The sequence below is a fragment of the Nanorana parkeri genome, unplaced genomic scaffold (genome assembly GCF_000935625.1).
Source record: "Nanorana parkeri isolate BGI_ZX_2015 unplaced genomic scaffold, ASM93562v1 scaffold8, whole genome shotgun sequence".
In the NCBI taxonomy this organism is placed as follows: domain Eukaryota; kingdom Metazoa; phylum Chordata; class Amphibia; order Anura; family Dicroglossidae; genus Nanorana; species Nanorana parkeri.
The window spans coordinates 1422565-1446189 of record NW_017306276.1 but is presented as its reverse complement, the minus strand read 5'-3'; the positions used below and the strand labels follow the sequence as shown (position 1 = coordinate 1446189).

The 23625-nt window shown below is 39.0% G+C and overlaps 1 protein-coding gene across 4 annotated transcripts in view; it reads left to right on the top strand.

Annotated features, from left to right (window-relative positions):
* The window catches only part of NBEA (neurobeachin), a 553993-nt gene that overhangs the window by 452478 nt on the left and 77890 nt on the right, over positions 1-23625 (top strand). For all 4 annotated transcript variants that reach the window (XM_018554206.1, XM_018554199.1, XM_018554191.1 and 1 more), the window contains 3 exons: positions 13980-14097; positions 18890-18992; positions 22118-22233. In XM_018554206.1, the coding sequence (XP_018409708.1) occupies positions 13980-14097; positions 18890-18992; positions 22118-22233 (337 nt within the window). The remainder of the gene's footprint in view (positions 1-13979; positions 14098-18889; positions 18993-22117; positions 22234-23625) is intronic.

Below are 23625 nucleotides of genomic sequence, written 5' to 3'. Positions count from 1 at the left end.
AAAAAGTCCTTAGCTTGTTTTATTGGGGTTTTTTTTTTTGCTGAGCTGAGCATGTTTTGAGTAGTGCTGAAAATGTGTAGGCTCAGTATATAAATACATTTTCTCTGTGTTCTGGAAATGCAAATGGATATTGGAGGAAAAATTTACAAAGTTCAGGGAATTTCCATTTTAGACAGTTGTCACTGGAAAAGGTATCCCACGTTGTCACCACTTTGTCGAGTGATTATGGTCACCAGGAAAAATAGAATGTGGTTCTAACCCTTCTCTGCTCGTCCAAAAGTAACCTAAGGTACAGCACTGGGTTATATAAACATCTTTTTCAGAAGTGGCAAATGATTTTAAAACTGGGGATATTAATGCAATCATGATCATTACAGGTCTTGATTTACTTCCATGTGCCTTCCTTGCAGCTTTGTTGTATGTTAGTGGACATTTGACATAATACAAATTGTACATAATATTACGTCCCATGCTGTATCATGAACTGCAGTGCCCTTACAAAGTACTTGGCTGCAGTCAAAGGTAGCCACTGTTGCGGGCAACATTGACATTATTGCAATTAGTGGAATAAGCACTTGCATATACAGTAGTTAGCTCATTACCTGGCATTAGTCAGATCATGACCTGGCATCTCCAAAACGCAAGGTGGGCATGAGAAGCGTTTGTTCAAGCCCCTCTTATTAAAGTAAACTTGTCAAAAAGAGCAATATGGAGGCCACCATTGCTGAACTCCTCCTGAAAATGCTAGTTGCCTTTCTGATATTGCTGACCCGACTGGCTTCCATACATTGAAATTGAACATGTATACAGAGCAAGAAAGAAAAATCAGTAGTCCTTTGCATATGGGTTTGGTCAGTGATTACAAGTGTTGAAGCCAGAGGGTCAACATTACAATTCGAGTAACTAGCATTTCTAGAGAGTTTCCATTCTTCTTCTGAATAAAGGACTGTTCTATACAGAGCAATTTTAGGCACACTACCTTTTTCACCATCATTGGCTGGACTGAAAATGGATTTCTGCAGTCAAATCACCAGATTCAAAATGACGGACCCCTACTTTATCACCTACACGTAGCAGATAACCACAGTAAGTACTTGTCAAAATGCCCTGTTTTTTCCGCCCTCACCCTGCTGCTGCTGCTGTTTATTTCCGTGTCGCTTACTCTATATGGTGCAACCATTTTCCATTTTTTGCAATTGAAAACTGTCTTCAGCTTATTGCTAAAACAGTATAACGCCCCATCCACGCATACTGTGGTGACCTGCATTTTACCACATCAGATCTATGCAGGTCATAACTAGGACACATCGAAAGCCATTGTGTTCTATTATTATACAGGATTTATTTCTATGTATCCTGTTCACCCCACAATGTGGTGTGCACTTCGGATGCCACCGCAGGTCACTGTATGGTAGCACAGTACACTGTACTGTTGTGCTGGAGTGTACACATTGTATAGAACCTACAAAGTAAAAAATAAAATAAAAAATTGAACAAAAGGAAAAGAAGACAGGGACAGCTCCCGCAATGTGCAATAAAATGAACACTGCAACACACTAGCCCGCCCGCTAAAAGGGAGCGTTTTAGCATACAGGCAATTGTGAATGGGCCCTAGACATTATAATTCACCTCAAAGGTTTGTGTTATGTGCGCCAAATGACATATTTCGAACTTTTCTATAACTACCGATATATTTAACGCAGATGTAACGCTAGGTAAAATATAAAAGTGCCCCCAGGAGCTTTTAGCCACAATGTGCTAGTATGCACAGCATATTAGCACATTATGGCAGACTTAAGGTGCCCTTACACCTTACAATTATCGTACCAAAAACTAACTCGATCATGGTTTTGTGCGATAATCGACGCGTTGATGGGAAGTGCACGATCGCAATTACTGTACAACTGGCTGAATTTGGTTGAATGGGCAGACTAGAAAACTTTTGTCGAAACGAACTAAAATCGATGGGTTAGTGGCGTTTTCGTATAACAAAAATCGCAACAAAAACACTGCACATGAGCAAACGAAAATCTGTTCTGTTAATGGCCAAAAATCCAAGAGTTAGTATTGCTGATGAACGATTATTGCAAGCGGCATTGGTCTGTGCATGATGGGCTATTTGAGCGGAAATTGAACCAGGGTGCGATGATGGGACAAAAGAAATCGTACAATAATTGTAAGGTGTATGGGCACCTTTAATGGGTGCCGCGATTCTCTTTCTTCGGTGCTTCCCTCTTCAGCTCTGTCATCTTCTGGGTTTTGAGTCTTGGATAGCTTCATTGGCCACGCCCTGATGCTGCAGCTTCCACGCATGCGCACAGGAGTTACTTCATCTGGGCATTCCGGGTCCGTACACTGAGCTGCACGTATGCAGCTCAGTGTACAGAAAAAAAATTGCCAAATGGTAAAAAGACGCTTGATTGTGTAGTTCTCTTGTGCCATAGAAAGGCAGCCAATCAGCATTTGTTTTCCCTTGCTCCCACTTAACAATAGGGGATCGTATTTTAGATTTTTCTTACATGTACATTATTTAGAAATCTCCGGCTTCAGAATTGGGAATATACTGGCCTAGCTGTGAATGTGCCATTGGTGATGCCTTGTGATCATTGACATCATTTTCATCTCTCTCTTTATTCATGTTATTCATGCATAATATAAAAATGTTGCATGTTTTAGCTGATGTGTATATGTAGCCCCTTTCACTGCTTTACGTAATCCTGTGTCACCCGCTTTCCACATAACCTGAAAATTACTTCTGTGCCCCTTCAATAATGGTATTATGGCAAGGTCACATTTATACTTGGTGGTAATGCCATTTAATTACTGTGTGAATAGGTATGTAATTGAAACAAAAAGCATTGTTCTCATCTCGCCTCTTGCTCAGCCCTCTCTGCCTGCAGCCCATCCTGTCATGCTGAAAGCGTGAAACTCCTTTTCTGCTGGTGTGATTAGATTGGGGCTGAACTCTCCAGCTGGCAGGGCTGTCTATGACTGCCGGCACCCTGTCCCCTGTGCTTGTCATTTCTTGACACTTCTGACAGGATGGGGACAGCAGCCCCAGACAGGTTCATTAGATAGCTTTTTCTGCAGCTGGGATAAAAATATATGAAAAAAAAATAATAAAGCCCATAATTCAGTGCAGCACAGAGGAGGCCTTTATGTTTTAAAGTGGGACCCAATGTTTTGACAAATACTGATCTGTGCTCGTTACCTCATTGTTTTTCTCTGTATACCACAAGCTTTGTTTTCTTTTTGTTTGACCGGCACTTTGTGCTTTGTCTCCCAGGAGAGAAGGATGATCTAACTACATCGAGCCTTGTGGCAAGCAAACGGCCATCTCCTATCTGATGCGATTGTTTCATTTTTCTTACTGTTATCGAGCTGATTTAAGTTTTAGGGGACAGTTCAAAGTTAAAATGTAATTTCTCATGTACAGATACATGGATGCCAACTCCAGCAAAAAAAAACAACTTTCTTTGAATATTTTTTTTAGTTTCTGCTTTAAAACCTTTGCAGTATTTTATTTTGCTTCTTCAATTTTTAACTGACCCCTGTCCTATCAGCATCCCCCTCTCCAGCAGTTAAAAATACACTGCATTAGAATGTCACATTTTATTTTTGAATCCCCACTCAGAAGATTTTCCCTCACTTCCTGGCCCTGTGATATTTTAGAATAGCTCCCAGATGGATGAGCAGTCCCTTTCAGGCCCCTTTCACACAGACAGTCCAAACAGATCCGCCTGTCTGTTTTTAAAAATTTTCTGATCACCCCCAAGGCCGTCTAGGTCCAGAAATAAAAACAGAACAGAGGTCCATTTTGGCAGACCTCATCATGACTGATCGGAGGTAATTCGTTGTAAATAGACACATGTCCACTTACATCCAGCTCCCGATAGACCTAACATGAGTCCATACATCTCATGTTATATTTATTCCCAGAGAATTTCTTGTACAAGTCATTCTGAATTGAGAAAGCTGGTTGGATGGCCAGTGAAACGTCTTCAAGAAAAATACAGCAAGTCCAGTTGCCTTGACTTATTTTTTACAGATATGAGTCCATACTGCTCAGTTCTTTCCTTTATCGCAAAATGTGACATACCGTTCCATACTGTGTGCATACGTTAATTTGACTGGTGTCAGCTTGTTGCAGTCCCTGTACAGCAGAGCTTAGAGAGGGGGAGAGAGAAGCAGCACGAGGAGCCAATCAGATGTATGGCAGTGTAAAAACCATACTGATGGGAGAAAAGGACAGAGAGATGAGCTCATAAGTCTGCTGCTTCTCCTTCCACTCTCAAGTCACAGGGTTAGAGCGGGGTGGAGACTTGTAAGTGAACGTGAAACTGGAGCAGAGAAAGATCAGGCACTTTGCCAGGCAGGACTGAGCTGTGTGGCAGGGCAGTGTAAATCGTAGGACTGAACAGACAGAAATACAAATCCTTTTTAACAGGTAAAACAGCTCTCGCATATGTGTGTATTTTGCTGTTTCCCTGGACTTCAGCTTTAGCATGTTATATTATATTAATCCTTTCATCTGGTCTTTAAATGGTTTTTAATTTTTTTAAGCAAGCATAAAGGAAAAGTAGGGGTGAGAAAAGCAATTTTGCGTTTAACCAATATTTTTTGTCGTATTAAAAAGGATGCACCGAAATTTCTGCCGCTGAAACATATCGGCCGAAAATGGTACATTTGGTACGGTGACAGGCAGATCAGGATGGAAAGTGGTGCGGGGAGGAGACAGCTGTCAGCTGCCACAAAAGGCAGAGCTGGAGAGGAGTCAGTAGTGTCACAGGAGACCGAGCTCTCCTCCCCGCATCGCCCGCTTTGCCTCCTGTGAAAGCAAGGCAGGATGGAGAGCGGTTACAAGCAGTCAACGATCAGCTGGACAGAGTATGTTTACTGTCACCCCAATTATGAATGAAGAGGAAGTGCTCTACATCACTTCCTGTTCATTCATGATTGTCAACATAGTAACTCATACTATATACTCAGTTTATGAATGGACAGGAACACTCAGTATAGAGGCTTCCAGTTCATTTATAACAGGGGCTGCAGAATAAGAGATTTAGGACTCTGTCCTCAATCTTTCTTTCTATTTCTAAAGGGAAATATCAGGGGTCTCTTTAGAGAGCTTCTGACAGTAAAGCAAAAAATAAATAAATAAAATATTTTAAAAAATGTTTATAAAAGGTTAGAAAAAAATATTTTTACGTTTCGGCCTGACAAATTTATTTTAGTTTTCGGTCTGAAAATGCCATTTCAGTGCACCTCTAGTAATAAATCTTCGTGGTCCATGTAACTGTGGGTGTGTCAGTGCTTTGCCATCTGCTACATATGTTTATAACAGTGTCACTAGAATATTTTCAATGGGGACACAGAAACCAAAACTTGTCGGGGATTCTGTCTATTACCCACCCCAATAGAATAAAATGGAGTTGGACTTTAAAATGCAAGCGTTATAGCTTGCTATATATTTTGTGGTTGTGTTATGGTGGCATCATTTTATTTTTTTGCACAACATATTAATTTAATCAGTCATGAAGGTCTTCATCAGTTGAATCATTGTGATCATAAAGGGTCCACATAAAGGTTTTAGTGGCAACAAGGTGGAGCTTTAAAGGGTTTCTAAACCCTCCGTTTAAAAAAACAAAAACGCTTTAACAGCGGTTTAAACTTACCCTGTTTTCGTCGCGCGCTCCCGCCCGAGAATCCGAAACTGCTCGGGCGGCCGCAAAGCATCTTTTGGCGGGCGCATGCGCAGTTTAGATTTTGGGCCGGTAGACGAGCAGAGACGCAAGGTAAGTCTCTATGGACGCATTCACCCGCATGCAGACACCGCTGGATCGGAAGAGCCAGCAAGCAGAGAGGAGTCAGCGCTGGATCGGACACTCGCCGCACCGCTGGAGGGACATATGAAAACATCAGGAAAGAAGAAGAAGATCGGATTAAGAAACCTCATTTAAGGTAAGTGCTAACATTAACATTGGGGGGAGGGAAACATTTTTTTTACTTTAATGTCACTTTAAGTTGCACACACTCAGCAATGTATGGATTGTATTGTGACATTTCTGAGTTGCCAAGGGAAGTCACTTTACCTTAACAGCCAAGAAGGGATAATGCAGCAAGGAAAGCCCAAGGGTAGCTATCACATTCATACATGACTGTATTTTGGAAATTTGAAAAGGATCAGCTCAGCATCTGCTAGGGTGACGACACTTTTAGGGAGCCTTGGGTGTCACGCATTGCCCTTGCCCTGGACTCACTAGAGAATACTGCACAGAGCAAGGATGTGATGCCAAATTCTGCAGCATTTTGGATCAGCTCATTGCCAGAGGAGGAAAGGGGGGAAGAAGGCCCTGTGACAGTACTAGACTAGTTTGGGACGCAAACAAGGTGATGCCTGGTGAGTCTTTAGTTTGGCTTTAAGATTTGAACCATTTCCCACTCTATCCAAAGTTTATATTAGTTTAAATTTACTTTAAGATGAAAAACTCCTGAGTGGGTAAAAAACTGTCTGCTAGGTTATTAGGTTATTATAGAGTATATTTGTATTAATGTCTATCCAATATTGGAAATAACCGCTGGATGGAAAAACTTGCTGCACAAATGTAAACAATTCCTTCCCAGTAAAGCATATGCTGTTACTATTCCTGCGTTAGAGCTACATGCTTAAGATGAACAGGATGTATGAGGTTTTGTATGTTCACGACTGTTCCATTCAGGTTCTAGTTACAAAACTATAGGGACACATATACTCAAGATGACTGTCGTCTGTCCCGTAAATTTTAAACTTTTAGACCATGCTGAGCAATCATACTATACTTTACTTTAGGGAGTCCCTGGCTTTTCAGATTTGATTGTTTTTTCTAGTTAAGATAAGACTAAGGGGCTTTGCATACAGTATATTCCAATGAATTTGGGGAGTGGTCGTATTTGTTATTGCAATCACAGTGGAAATGCCTTAAATTTTGTGTAAACTCAGCATTATACTATTTCAGCCAGGGTTCATATACAAGTAATGTAAGAATTGGGCGCATAACTTGTGCCCCATCAAGGCCTCTGATCATTTTAAAGTGGAGCTATATTTAGAAAAACAGTGTAAAGGATATCTCCTGCACAACATAAAATAATATAAATATACACTGGCAATGAGCTGCTTACCTCTAGTCATAAATTGGCCTTTAGATGAATCATCTCTGGTCCCCAGAGTTCCAATATCTTAAATGGGAATCCTTGTTAGGGGCCAGTCCTCATCAGTGCTTAGTGGAACTTGAGTATGTCCCTTCTTTGTATTGTAATCCCAGCTTCTATGTCTTCTAGTTTTGGCCATACTGGTACCTAAGAGTTGCAGATTAGTATTCATCAGCCACAGCAGAGGCTAGTGTATGTTCATTTTTTTCTTTTTCAATAGAGTTAAGTTAAAGTTGAACTACACCCTAACACCTACATACAAAGGTGAAATACACATAAAAAAGCCGTATTACTTGCCATTATATTTGTAATCTATCCAGTTCTTAGATTTACACAGTGTAGCCACACAGCACAGGTTTCCTTTCTCGGTCTCCAGCCTGCTGATTGCACGGTGAAGGTGCAGCAGGAGACTGATGTAGTCATCCCCCTACTCACTCTGCTTTTCCCTCCTATCAGCAGGTTGCTTTTGAGCATATTTGCATGCACCACAACTACTTGGCTGCCACTGCTGCCCCTCTCTCTGTCAGTCTGGTTGTGCTGTACAGGGCATTGCAATAAAATAATGCTAAGTCACATTTAGGTACTTAAATTAGTTGCTTTAAAAAAAAGCTAATGTAATGATCAGTTATTGTTTACAGAGCTACGTTAATGTTTCTTCGATATCTGGACACCTTTGTTGTTAAATGTTTTGCTGTTTGGTGGCAGAGTCGTTTAGGTGGAAAAACAATTTGTGTATCATAATTTCATGTGTTAGACATCAGACCTATAGTTTATGTGAAGGTGACAGGTTCACTTTAACATCATCTTAGGACACAATCAGTACCCCTAACAAACAACTTCCAGATTGACCATATTTGCATATGTGACAGGCAGAGGTGAAAAGACTGCTTTTACTTGTGTATACACATCACACAAACACTTCAAACATTGTTAAAGCATATTCTCAATGCTGACGAGGAGCAACACAGGAAGGCTTTGTGTACTCATGGCAACTGAAATACCAGATACGCTCTGTTTGTAAATCATGGTTTAGGTGTCAGTTGTGGTATTTTAATGGAGATATGATAGCTGTGGTTTAAACCCATTTCCCACCACTTTCTATTCATAGGCTGCAACCGCCATAAATACTCAGTCATTAATGCTAATAGCCACATACCTTGAGGGAATTGATTCTAGATAATTTCAGCAATTAAAAGGTGGTTGGCTTGTTATTTGGAAAATTGAGTGTTTACAACACTTACCGTAATTTCCTCATTTATATATACCATCAGGACTTCAACCTGCATCCTTTTTTTATGTGTAATTAGCATGAGCTGTTTTATTTATGCTGTTTAGGCCAATTTGTAATGGGGAGAGGGGATCTTGTTTAGGCCAATTTGTGAGGGAGGGGGGTATCTATATTTAGGGATGTTTGTTCGTGCAATGGTGTTTATGTTTTTTTCATGTTTGTGTGGCTTATACACAACATTGTCGAATTTCTTAAGGATTATAAATTTGGAGCAATGTCCCACCAGAAGTAATGTTCTCTCTGGAACATGCTAGGATCAATTGTTCTCCATGTAATTCTTAGGCTTCCGTATTGCAGCCTCTAAGATAATTCATGTATAAAACCTGAAGCATTGTGTGCAGCCCACTGCAGCCAGTCAGATTATATTTATATAATATTAGCAAGGAAATACAAAATTCTACATTTATTAACCAATATCAGCCAATTGGAGATTATATTGAATACGGTAAGTGACCTGGTGTCTTTGGGTTAGTGCACTTTTGGCATAGTTGACAAACTTTGAATTTCCTAATTTAAAAAGCCAGAATCAGTCTATTTTTAGGACCCATCCACCTCAATACATTACCTCTGGTGTAACACTTTTTTTTTTTTTTTTTTAAATCGAGAACAATCAACCCACATTATTATCTATGCAATGCTGCCCTTTGGTCAAAAGAAAGCATTCCCACGTTGTATTGCCTCTGTAAAGTACATCACAGGGAAAAATAGGAATCAATTGCTATGAATGACATTTTTTTTGCAATTTACATTGTTCAGTTGTTTTCCTGTTTCTAAATCCTTCCCAAACACATGGTGACATATAGGCTAAAGAAAGAATCCTATCAGCACACATCAACATGCATGTGCAAACACATGGATGGCTTATATAGATGTGAATGGGTCCTTAGATCAGGCTTTATAATGAAAGGAAACACTTGTGATAAGTTGCTGTGGGTGACCGTTTTCTTTAGTGCAGTTTTCAGAGATGAGATCCTTTTTGGTGCCAAAATATGTTTTTTGTTTCTGATGCACTTTACAGATTTGCACAGCCAGCCTGGTGACTTACTTTGCTCTTCTGCAACACAACCCAGTCACCTTACCATTCCCAGTGATTGGGCAGTGAAGAGGCAGAAGAATGAGTCAATTTCTCTTGGTTGGCCCCAAATGTTGTCCCTCCCTTTCCCAGTTTGAATGCTGCTGTACAAGGCAGAAATTAAGTTAAATTCAGGCATTGACACTGGTTGGACATAAAAAATACATTTAATTTTTTTAAATGCATTCGTAACTGCTTTGCTTTTTATGATATTTGTCTGGAGTTTGTCTTTAAAGGACAAATAGTGAGGCTTGGGGGGGTTGAAAAAAAAGAAAAGTCAAGATTTGAAAGTATCAATGCATCTTGTAATCGTTTTGAGGTTTTCAATGAAGGTAAATGTTTTATGAGAACTGTAAGTCTGTTGAATCGCCCACGGCCATATTTATCAGAATTTGTTGGTGTGATCTTTGTTAGATTTTCATTTCATTAAGAGATCTCCATTGCTTCATTAAGACTGAGACTCTTGGAACAATGGAGCAGTGTCCCTGCTACAGGTTTGAATAGACCAATGTTCTATTATATGGTTCCATCTAATCAGTTATTACAACCCCCTTTATAGGACATTTTTACCTTTCCCCAGCTATGCAGTAGTTGTCACTGTAGTATTAATCATCTATGTATTTCAGTACCTATAAAGGCTATTTTTATTTAACAGAAGTGGCAGTAGTGGAGCACAGAAAATATTTAGTTAGATTCTAATAGTTAACGGGCAAAGGGTTTATCCTTGACATATGACTGGCAGAGAACAGAGCCAGAAAATACAGTTTAAGGCAGGAGAAATTCTAGATGTGGCGAGGCGACACTTTAACCGCATTACAGGAAAACGGCCTTCATTCAGCGCAATCCCCTCTGCTTACCTTTCCTTTGTACTGCTCAGTGTTACTGCTCTTACCGCTTGGTCTCTATGACAACTGTTTAAATTGGGATGGGTACCTGTCATCTGGAGTATTACTGAGAAAAGTGTTAGTGAATACACAGTCCCATGGATGGAGCATTTCAATGTAATCCAATTTTAATTGAACTCTAGAGACTTTGATGTGCTGCATAGGTTGGGAGAGTGTTATTCCTGGGAGAAATTACAGCAGCCCAGCACAGCTTCACCAGTCCAGACTGTCATTGGTTTAAAAAAAAAGCATTAGCATCAGACTTAACCTTCCCCATAAAACATCTCACTCCTCTCTCACCATGGAGAGTGTGCAGTGTGCTTCAAGTCACTGCAAGGAGTCTGCTTTCTTAAGGGTTTCTAGATGCAACTGACTGTTATGAATATGAAATAACATTGGCATTTGCCAGCATATCCACTATTCTGAACATTATCAATGATTGCATTATGTACATAATATACTCACCGAAACAGATATTTAGATTGGTTGTAGATTTCTTTCAGCAGAAAATGCAGTTGATCACGGTAGTGTTCTTTCCCTTTGAATGTTCAACTATTCCCAAAATCCTTTGCAGTAATTAGCAAATAGTGTATATTACAAGGAGGAGCAGGTCTTGTATTTGCTGACACAATGCTTTTGTCTTCCATTCTATGATAGAAAGTCTTATTAAACAACTTAAGTGAACAATTCTAATTTGTGATACAATTATATTCTGGATTGTTTTAAGCTTAAAATAAGCAGTGTTTTTAGCAACTATTGACAACATCACATTAGAGCAGTGATGCTTAACTTTCTTTATATAGAAGGCCTCGAGTGTGGCTCCTGACATTTCCAAAGGGCCACATATAATATTTTGTAAATGTAATTCTACAGAAGGACTCGTACATTTAACAGGAGATGGTCAGAGACTATGGACATGCTGCAGGAGAGGGTCAGAGACTATGGGCATGCTACTAGAGCTGGTCAGAGACTATGGGCATGCGACAGGAGATGGTCAGCGACTATGGGCATGCTACTAGAGCTGGTCAGAGACTATGACCATGCTATAAGAGATGTTCAGAGACAATGGCCATGCTACAAGAGATGCCCTGAGATGCTGTGGTCAGAGACTGCAGACATGCTATAAGTAGTTGGAGACTGGGCACATGCTTCAGGGTGCAGTCAAAGGCTAGAGACATGTCACAGGAGACTGATAGACATCACTGCTATATTCTCTGAGAAATCCATTATGAAAGATCAGAGTTAAACAGAAAAAGGAAGTTAGTTTGAAAGAAACAAGTAATTTAACTACTAGCACTGAGTTGAAACAATATTTCACTGGCCTGAGTAAGAACCTAGGTAAGGAAAACACATACTACTGTCTGTCAATAAAAAGTCCAGGACAACAGGACTAATTGCTATTTCTTCTGGGGACAATTGGTCAAGTGTCTATGGTTTGGAGGAGTCCACAGACATAAAGATTGTTGCCTCAGCCAGCCCTGTAAGAAAAAAGAAAACAGAAAATAATGCCTGCCATTGCATCATGTAATGCTTAATGCGCTAATCATGTTTTTCACAAGCCATATTCATCTTCATCATGCAATCTTTACCATTATTTTATTCTGTGTGATTTTGCTGGGATAGTTTGGTCTATGTATTATGGCTATTCCTATGTATGTGAAGTTGCAGCTTCTATTTGGATGAGGTGTCTGACCTACTTTATATGCCTATAAATATCACAGTTGAAATGCCGTCAGCAGGTACCTGAAGAGATTAGCACTTAAAGCCTTGTTTTCAATATATTTCTTATCTTCAATCTCGACTTGAAATCAGCCATTGGGTTACATTGCCTTTACTGATGCATGATTACAGATTAATTACCAAAGAATATAGGAATTTAGGAACTCATTAAAGTAGACATAAATCCTAACGAACAGGAATTTACAGTAGTATTACTAAAGCACTTTGTATCTTAGATTTTTTTTTTTTTTGAACAAGAATTTCTTATTCTGGTCTGTTCATAGCCTCTAAAGTGTTTAATCTTTAGCACACTGCATTACGTCACCACATCTAGCCAGTAAAATATTTTAAACCAAGCATTTACATAGCCTGCCCATTGTGGACACACACAATTCCTTATTAATACTATTATTGTACATACAAATCTTGTGTTTGATGCACTTTGAAATGAACTTGATAGACTTTCAGCCTAATCAGCTATGATAATAGCCTGAGCTGCCTATTTTCACCATGAGGAAGCGTGACATGCAGCATGAAATGACCATCTGCTTTCTGTTCATCCACCTCATGAACCCTTGACACAAGCTGACTGGTGAATGCACAGCACCCTTTATTTCCATTCACTCCCATAACACTACAGAGAGCAAAGTATAAGCATACCAGTGAGGGTAATTTAGTATATAATCTATCTATCTATCTATCTATCTATCTATCTATCTATCTATCTATCTATCTATCTATCTATCTGTCCATCCATCTTAATAACCAGTGGCCATGGGTTCCTCTTTCTATCAGCTTTGTTGTATAACAATGAGCACTGTAACTTAAAAACAAAATAACTTTATTCAAACAAACTTGACAAGCATTGTCCTTTAAAACCATTCAAACATATCATAGTGTCTATCTGTCAGACTGTCCTCTGTGCTTTCAAGTCAGCCTCTATATTTTTGCCTGTCTCACTCTCTCTCTCTGTCTCTGCCTCTGTCTCTCTCTGTCTCTGCCTCTGTCTCTCTCTGTCTGCCTGTGTCTCTGTGTGTCTCTCTCTCTCTCTCTCTCTCTCTCTCTCTCTTTTAGTGTATCAATGTAGGCGACCTCTCAGACTTTTTTTCCCCCTTTCTTTCTTTCTTTCATTCGTTCTTTCATTCTTTATTTCTTTGTTTTTTAAGTTTTCAAGTTCACTTTCATTTACTTGCCTAGGTGCTAATTCACCCATAATTTAACTGATCCATGTTGTGGATCAGAAAACCATAACCTGCTTTACTCGGAGCTGTTGTTGCATGAAGCACACAATTTAGTGACCTTGCTTTATTAGTTACTATACATAAAAACAAAAATAAATGTTTTATCATTTCTATCCAAATAATGTTATAAAAACATTGATTCATTTTCTCTAAGACTAATTGTTAATTATGCTGTCACAGTAGTTTGCAAAATAGTGGGGTTTAGGTTTCTTTTTGTTAAGTGTGCTGGGGCATTAATGTGTTCTGCTGTTCTCTAATTTTGTAGATGAAAGTGGTATAACAATAAGCAGTGTGATTAAAAAAAACTTTATTCAAACATGCCTGACAAGCGTTGTCCTCTGAGACCATTCAATCATACCAGATTGTCTTCATGCTGTATTTCCCATAGGTTCCTGTTATAGTCCAAAGCAGCTGATCCTCAAGGACTAACATTTTCTAATTAATCTCTTATATTAAGTGACGATAATGAATTCACAGAGAACAGGTTTAAAGAAAAGGTTCTGATAAAGAAAACTGAATTGAAAATAATATATTGAAATGAAAATGTGATACCAAACTCTTGTCTTCTTTACCCTCTGTTTGTCCAGGTTCTTGCTTACACTGAAGGCCTCCATGGGAAATGGATGTTCAGCGAGATTCGGGCTGTCTTTTCCAGGCGCTATCTCTTACAGAACACAGGACTGGAAGTTTTTATGGCCAACCGCAGTAAGTTACACCTTTTTTAAAATGGATATTTTGCTATTAACTTTGTGTCTTGGAGTCTTACAAAAACATAAACTGAAGAAGATTGTGCTCAGATATGGCACATATGGCAAGGGTACACACTTAAGTTACAAGGAGACATTCGAAATTATACAAGAAATTGATTACTTATGGTAGCAAATTGTCCCTCTCATTTCTGGACACTGTGCTACATAAAAGTGAGAATCAGGTTGCTGCGGTCAAAAGGAACACTTCAGTCACTTGCTATCATGAGGCCAGTGTTAATTCCGTCGACTAATAATTTCCATCATAGTTTTCGTCAACACTTTTCCAGTGACTAAAACTAGACTAAAATGAAATAAAGACAACATCATAATGACTAAAACTATAACGAAAATATATTGACATTTTAGTCGACTAAAACTAGACTAAAATGTTAGGGAGAGATGATTTGAGAAGAGATCCAATCAGAACTAATCTATTTGGACTTCCAATTCCGGTTCCATCATAAATGGACGGCTAACAGGTAATATGCTTAATGGCATTACAGCCAATATAGTTTTTCATTTTAATAGAGTTTCACTTCTGCTTGAAAGAATGAAGAATGTTGTTGAAAACACTCAATATTATTGTTTGTTGGTTTAATCTAATTTTAAGTTAAATAAAGACATGTTATATATCACAACAGTTAAATCTGTATCCGTATTGCATGTTCAAGCCTTAATACCATAAATAATAACAGATGTTTACTCCAGGAGTATATAATGAGGTTGGAAATTCTAGAGCAATTCTTAAATTACTCTTTAACTAAACCCACTAGATTTTAGTAGACTAAATCTTCTGTAAGTTTAGTTGACTAAAATCTTATGATGTTTAGTCAACTAGAACGAAAACAATTCAGATGACTAAAATATATCTAAAACTAAATGGCATTTTAGTCAAAAGACTAAAACTAAATCGAAATTTGCTGTCAAACACTGCATGAGGCCCAGCATGAGTGTGACGTTTTGGCACACAACTGCTCAATGCAAATAATCTCCATATTTTACAATACTGGAAGCACATTCACTTGATAGAATCAGGTGAAGAATTGGAACGTTTGGCTTGGGAGGCAAACACAACCAACCTTTTCCTGTGCAAGAAAGTTCATCATACAAAGTGTTCTACAGTGATCAGTGGGTGTTGTGTTAAAGAACATGGTTCATTGAAACCTGCATTTTAACATATATGTGCTATAAAAAGGCAACTGTAAGGGGGTGATTGGTAAATGAAGAAGTACTTTGAGATGACTGTTGCTTTGTGAAATGAATATGGAGTCACCTAGTAAAATACTAAATAAAATATGGTCTAATCATAAATAATCCTTAGCTTTCAGCTTCTTTAAAGTGTGTATCCAGTCAAAACCTTTAAATATAGTTTTGGATAGTGAGGAGTGAAAAGTCAAATTTCTGTCTATGTTGCTGATGGAGATATATATATACACACACACACACTTCCTGTCTTGTGAAATTGTTGTCAGCAGGGCAGGAAGTGAAGGTAAATCTCTCTTTTGGAGCTTCATAAAGTAGTAAAACCCTATCAGGGCTGTTTAACCTTTCCTACTCTGTCCAAACCTAAAAAAAGAAAACAGTTTTGGCTGGACATACACTTTAATACATCAACAAAGCACATAAGCAATGTTTTGTGTTCTTCCAGCGTTGACTTCCTTTGCAGCTGTCTACATTCAATCGAAGTCAAAAAGGAAGTTGGTTCTTAAATACTTTCTTGTGCCAGGCGCTGTGTTCGCAGGTCTGAACAAGGAGCACATAACTTTATAATACAGCCATCACTGACTGTGGGTCCCACTCTGGTGTCTTAATGGAGGAGTATCTCCAATTAGGCCCACCAGCCTAATATATGTTATTGTCTCTGCCCTGGGGGCATACCCTGAATAGAACTGATAGTAAATCAGGTTGGAGTTAAGGTCTGTCAAAACAAAACACAAATTTAAAATGAAAAATGTAAAAAAAAAACAGCCATTGCTGAATCTTCTGCTTTTGGGCATTGTAGTTGCCATTTATACTTGCATCAAGTACACACAACATATTCACCAGTATTCATGGTGCATTTTGATTCAATATTATATCCTCCCCAGCTCACCTCCTTTGATCAGATGAAGTTGCTTTCAGCTGGTGTTCAGGGATTTTCAACATTCATTGCAGGTCTTGCTGCAACTGATAATCAGGAGAACAAAGGCCAAGTACATACAACTTGACATTATGTATCATACTGGAGATTTTTTTGAAGATTGGAGGCATACTTTAAAGTAAACCTGTCACAGACTTCAGCAGGTCAAACTAAGCCTGTGGTGGAATAATGCAGAAGCTGGAGAAAGCTTCAATGAGAATCACATATCGTAACCATTAATATAATAAAAGATATGGGCAGTTGAAATTTATAGGTCAGGTTCAAGTTTGACGTCGAGTTTGTCTTTTCCCTCCAACCTTCTACACCTTTCTGTCAGTCATCAAATCAACAATGAGAAAACACAGTACCCACTAATACTGATACTAATACAGAGTCGTGCACAGGTATAAATAAAAAGAGGATTTTTTTTGAGTGCTTGTTCATACCAGCAGCTGCTGGTGTGCATGTGCCTGGACGGCAGGAGGCCAGTCAGTGGTGCTGGGCAGGAGTCGGCTGTCAGATCGAGCTCTCCTCCACACACTGCTCGCTCAGCCCTCAGCCTCGTGTGACAGCCGATCCAGGATGGGAGAGCAGGCACAAGCACTCAGCGATCAGTGATCTTTTTCATTTCGGTGCACCTCTAGTTTCCACCTCTGTGCTTGACTGTAGGGATGGTGTTCTTAGGGTCATAGTCAGCATTTTTCTTAGCTCCAAACACAGCGAGTTGAGTTAATGCCAAAGAGCTCAATTTTGGTCTCATCTGACCACAGCACTTTCTCCCAATCCTTCTCTGAATCCTTTAGATGTTCATTGGCAAACTTCAGACAGGCCTGTACTTGTGCCTACTTGAAGAGGGGGACCTTGCGGGCACTGCAGGATCTCAGTTCATGGCGGTGTATTGTGTTACCAATGGTTTGTTTGGTGAATGTGGTCCCAACTACCTTGAGATCATTCACAAGCTCCTCCTGTGTAGTTCTGGGCTGATCCCTCACTTTTCTCATGATCATCCTTACCCCATGAGGCAAAATCTTGCATGGAGCTCCACACTGAGGGCGATTGATGGTTACTTTGCATTCCTTCCATTTTCAAATAATCACTCCAACAATTGTTTTCTTCTCACCAAGCTTCTTGCTGAGTCCTGTAGCCCATTCCAGCCTTGTGCAGGTCTACAATCTTTTCCCTAACATCCTTTGACAGCTCTTTGGTCTTGCCCATGGTGGTGAGGTTTGAATGGAAGAAAGAGATTCTGTGGACAGGTGTCTTTTATATACATATACATACATACATACATACATACATATATATACATAACGAGTTGTCATTAGGAGCACCATTCTAAATTGACAGGACTAATCTGTGTACCACATAGCCAGTCTGTGGGAGACAATTTATTGGTGGTTGGTAGGGGATCAAATACTTATTTTACTCACTGAACTGCAACTCAATTTATAACATTTGTATCATGTGTTTTTTTCTGGATTTTTGGTTGATATTCAGTCTCTCATTTAAAATACACCTATGATAAAAGTTATAGACCTTTCATTTCTTTTTAAGTGGGCAAATTTACAAAATCTGCAGGGGACCAAATCATTATTTTCCTCACTGTACATACTGTATACAGCTAACAAAATATCGAGAGAAAAAAAATAAACTGGCACTCCTCACCTTGTCCCCATTACCTAAAACATATCTCTGCATAAGGGGAACTAAACTTAGGGTCCAAAAGCTAATAACTTGCCCTTATATTTGTTAGCTGCAAATTCCTGTAGAACCCCCTGAAAAACTCTGATATTGCAAATATAGTGTGTGCGTTTTTCCAATATGGCCCCCTGCCTTGCGTTTACTTACAGTTGGTCATTGTGGATGCCCGTTACAGAGATTGGATGAGCTAGAGTCAGTGATAATAGAAGTTGGTTTCTTTTTGTTAATCAGAGAACCACAGTTGTTGGGGCTCCTAGAACATTCTCCAGGAATTTGGAGTTGACATTCATGCGCCTCTCTTCCTCTAACGCTGGCTTTGTTGGCACCGCTGATTCTCTCCTGCCTCTCCCGCGGCTCTTCAAGTTCCCCCTTATGCCACCACCGGCCTTGGGAATGGTCACAACTAGGTCTTATTTTCGGGGTAGGTCTTATTTTCAGGGAAACAAGGTATTTGAGCAGTGCTGCTATGGCATAGTACTATCTTGTCTGACAGCCTGCAGTAGCCGATCAGGAGCCAGGGGATAGATCTCCACTTCACTGTCATTTGTTCAGTACTAGAGCAGTTGGTGCATGGTTTGAGAAAGTCAGATACCCACTACCCACCCAGCACGACATAATGTCATGGGGCTTTTTACCCTCTTAGTGCTTCTAGTAGGCATTGCAGCCTGGGCAGTATAAATCCCTAGGACCCAGATTCTTGTTATTCCTTTGCCTTCAGGTTCACATCTTGTAATAAGGCTTTCCCTTGTTGCCATGCTAAATAAGACAATGGTAAGTTGTGCATATTGTAAACAGCTTTTTTGGAAATAGCCCCTTTTGGGTGTGGAAAGTAATGAGCATACAGTATATGCAAAGCTGTCATTGTTAATATACATTGCTTTATGTGTTGGTCTGACAATCTGTTTCTGTTTCACTCCTTTTCCCAAAGCTTCAGTCATGTTTAATTTTCCTGACCAAGCCACCGTGAAGAAAGTGGTATACAGTTTACCTCGTGTGGGCGTAGGCACCAGCTATGGTTTACCACAAGCCAGGTATGTCTTTATGATGATGCTTGTTTTTTATCATGTTTATGACATTTCAAAATAAATTGCTGATGACATAACGTACCCAGCAAGCAATATTTGTATCTAAAATGATCAAGTTGCATACGGTTTTAAAAAAACTACAAAAAAGAAACTTAAACCTTAACTCCAGGCAAACAGCTGAATACACAGGAAAAAAAAAGAATTTGTATTTGTGTCCATCCAGTTCTGAAATTTAAACAGCTCTGCCACACAGCACAATATCTGGTGACCTGATATGCAACCACATGATAATGCAACCACATGTACTGTGCACACGTGTACCAAAATGACGAATGCACCACACATAATATCAGTCTAAATTGCCTGTAAAAGTTGACTATAGATCATTTTTGGTACCATGTTTTTCAGTTTCAAAGCCATGTGCAGTTTTGGCGCCTGAAATATTTGGAATCTATTCACTCATCTTTTATATTTTTATTAAACCATTGTGTATTATCTTGTGTCTGTGTGCACTAAAATTAATTTGAGGGTATTTTTTGATGCTAGGAATATTGGTTTAGTAGATGGCAGTGTAAATATTGTGTGACATAAAAAAAAATGCAACTGCTACCATTTTATACTACAGGGTCTCTTCTTTCAGTAAATATATAATTTTCTGGAGGCTCTTTATGGATCTTTAGGTCTAAAATATGTATTTTACATTAATTTAAAAAAGTCTCTGATAGGGAAAAGGCTAAAGCAACATCCCACTATTCAAATAGACCAGAGTTTTTCATATATGTCAGTAGGCTGCTAGATTGGACTGACTGACTCCTGAATGCTTTTCTTGTCCACTTCTCTGTTATATTTATTGCTTCTTGCACCAACAATGTGTCCTGTTACTATTAAACTGCCTGTATAAGGTTTTGTGGCAAGCTCTGTTTTCTGACACAAAAAAAAGGTTAAAAAAAATAGCAACGCACAGAGATCATTGAAGAAATGTTAGCACCAAGGCTGCACTAATTCAGAAAGCACGCTGCTCTTGAGCAGCTCTTGTCGATCTCATATATTTTTGATGTAAAGACATTTCTGACAACTGGCTCGTAGATCATGGGAGCTGTTGAGACAAAGTCAGAGCTGTCAATCAAACAGTCCATGATGCTCATCAAGCGCACATCCTCCTTCTCTGTCCCAGATGTTACTGATGTCATTCATCTGAACTGGTGACATGCATTAATCATGCAAGTATAACATCCTGTATCTTGCACAATCCCTCTAATTAGGTGCTGAATTGTTATCTTAAAAGGGTTTGTGTTTGAAATGATACAATAATTAAAAATTAATGTACAGGATTTGCTAAATAGAATACAATTTTTATGCCTACTTTGGCTGACATTTGGTTATTATTTGCCCTGATATTACATACTACACCATCCATCCTAACCACCTTCTGGCTGTCTACACAATTGATAAAGAAGCTAATTTTACTAATATTTTACTATTAATAAAGATATGCTAATTGATTTGCATATGTGATTACTGTATTAAAAAGAAGTTCTGCTATAAAAAATATGAAGATCAAGAAAAGCATGCACTGTACAGAAAATGCATTGCTTTTTAACCCTACTGTCGGTAATATGATTAATAACAACAACAAAAAAATGACTATCTGAAAGTACAAAGCATCTTACCCAGTGTTTGTTGCTGGTATTGATATAGCCATTTTTATTTTCATGGCCTGTACATACAGAGATTTTGCATTAGCAAATTAATTCCCCCATTTATACCCTTTTATGAAGCTGATCATACACTTTGCAATCTGACCTATGGTCTACCAAAAAATCTAGTACAAGAGCATAACTGACTAGATATAGAGTAAGTGGAATGTTTAGATAGAGCTTCTTCTACATAGTTTTGGTAGATCTGATGGAGATGGGCAGAGATTGCCATTTAGATGACGGGGTCCTTTTTAACTACCTTAAACCCACAAGGAATACAATAGAAAGTAAACATCGGAATCCAAGCAATCTACCACCAATTAGTTCAACCGACCACCTGAATTCTGTCTGTTGTGCAGTCAAAACTGGGTCGTAAATTGACAGTTTTAAAATATTTTATTATAAAAATCAATTAAACAAGTGACATAATTACAGCATTTCCCAGATGTGTTTAGATTTTCTGCCTAGCTCAAGCAGGGAAATGTCTCTCCTGTCTCCATGTGGTCGATCAAAACCCACCGATTTATGTCTTCAAATGTTTTGCCTTTTTAAAAATAAATTAAAGTGATATTAAAGCCAAAAGGTTTTAAAGCTATTTCAGATGCTGATTAAATCACAATGGATGCTGCTTCTTGATGTTTAAAAGTTTTAGTTTCCTGCAGAATGAGCTGGTTCCCCGAGCACTGGTCCTGATCTCCTGTTTTAGGCTCTTTTCTCTTGCCAGGGTTATATGGAGCCACCCCTGTGTGTTCTAGTAAGCTTGTGTGTGTGTCTCCACAAACACACAGACAACTCCTTTCCCCCTCCTCCTCATTTCTTCTCCCAGCTAGTAGATGGGTAGTTGCTGGAGACTGCTCTGTTCCTTGTGATCTTGTAGTAGACATGACGTTTAGGAAAGCTGAGCTAAGAGAGTTTGAGCCAACTGTTCTCAAACCTGATGACTGTAAGTGCTTGGGTGACGATATAAAGAACTAGTTTGTTAGGCATTATATATTCGATCTGGATTAATTATTGAAAAAAATTGAGAGTGTAATACTACTTTAAATTTCTTCATGTATGTCCAGCTTAAGCCTACCATAGGCTCCAGGTGCCTCTGGAGTTGCTTACCATTTGTTATAAGTATCTTTTCATTATAAATCAATATATTCTTCGTAGCAGCAAATTAAATGGGTAACTAATCCTTGTACAGGGTCAACTAAAAAAAATAAATAAATAAAAATGTCCTTTCCCACAAGGTTTCATTGAAGGTGGAATATATAAGGTGTAAATACTCCAAACCAACCCTTGTTTAGGGGTTAGTCATTTTAAATGTGCTTGCTTCATAAATAACCCCTATTGTAGATGACTGTGTGCAGTATGTTTAGCTTTGTGTGTTTGGATGCCATATGTGTGCAATATCGCTAAATAGAAGTATAATTTGCCATCTTATTCTAGGCGAATATCCCTGGCTACTCCCCGGCAGCTTTTTAAATCCTCCAACATGACTCAGCGTTGGCAGCGACGAGAGATTTCGAACTTTGAATACTTGATGTTCCTTAATACCATAGCAGGTAGGGCTGCTGGCACTTCAATCCTTTCTAATATGTTTATGTTTGTCAAAATGTTGAGCACCGTGACTTGATCGAATGCGTTTATCCCTCTGGGACTCAGCTGCAGCCTTATGATAGACTCTGAAGCACTCACATTAAATTTGATAAGGGAACGTGGAGCCTATCACCAAGGTTCTCTCGATGCAGCGAATGTTATGGAGGCAGTGCCTAACTCTCTTGCCATTTCCCCAGCTTGACAGCTTTGTCTGAAGCTTTATTAGAGGCAACAAACCATCACCAGAACCTGTCTGGAAATAATAATGGGGGAAAATGTAATTTTACTATTCCGTCATTTTCAACAACAGCAACCAGACACAAGTCTAACAACAGTATCCCTGCCTAGTACAGATGTCACCTGCAGTGTGGCATGATTAGGTAACCATGTTGTATCTGCTTACCTCTAATCTCACATTTCACATAGAAAATATACTGAGTGTGCAGCTTTCCCATCAGTCACAAGATGCTTTGTAGGCGTTTTGTCACATAGCTCTTAAATGTGTGCTGCGTCTTGGAAACAAGGTGGCTTTGCAAATTCCTATATTTTAAACTATGCCTAACTTGGCTTAATTGCCAGAGAGTAAAATTGCCCCCCAAAACCTTGAGGTCATGTGACCCAAGCCTAACTCCTACTTCGTGTTATCTTCCACCTCTTTACTGACATTATGACAATGAAGAACCTTTTGTCTTTTCACATCCCTTTTTGTTTTGTTACCTGCTCTCTATGCTTCTGGAAGCTTTATTCGGCTTAGTAAAATAGGATTCTGGACCCAAGTTAATAGGAAAATAACAATGTTAGTATTTGAAGGGGCTTTCTTAATATTTAAAGTACATGTATACCCAAAACATTTGTTTTTCATTTTTAACCAGGGTCTGGAAGAGTCAAAACCCCCATTAGTTTATTGTTTGTTGTCCGTGTCCTATTGAGGAGATGTTTCTTCATTTCCTGTCATCGAGATGGAACCGGAAGTGAGAGAAAATCTCCACAGTGAGGGGAGTTTTCCTCTTAGTTGTCCCAAGAACAAGTATGCCCATTAAAACAGTTCCCTTTAATTTGTGTTCTTGGGACAACTGTAACATTTCAGTTTTACCATCACTTGAAATTTTGGTCACAATTGGCAATAGAACAAAGAGAGAGGTTGAATCTCCCCAACTCGCACACAGACAGCAATAAAAACCAAAAACTTCACAGGAGTTCTAACCTTTCCCCACTCTACCCAAAATGTATATAAAAAGTCAGGCTATAAACACCCCCCATTTGGGCGTTCTTTGTCTTTATGTCAAAGAAGCAGTTCCTGTGACAAAAACTGATTCAAAAATCAACTTTTGTCAAGTGGAGGGGTGATGACGGGGCTA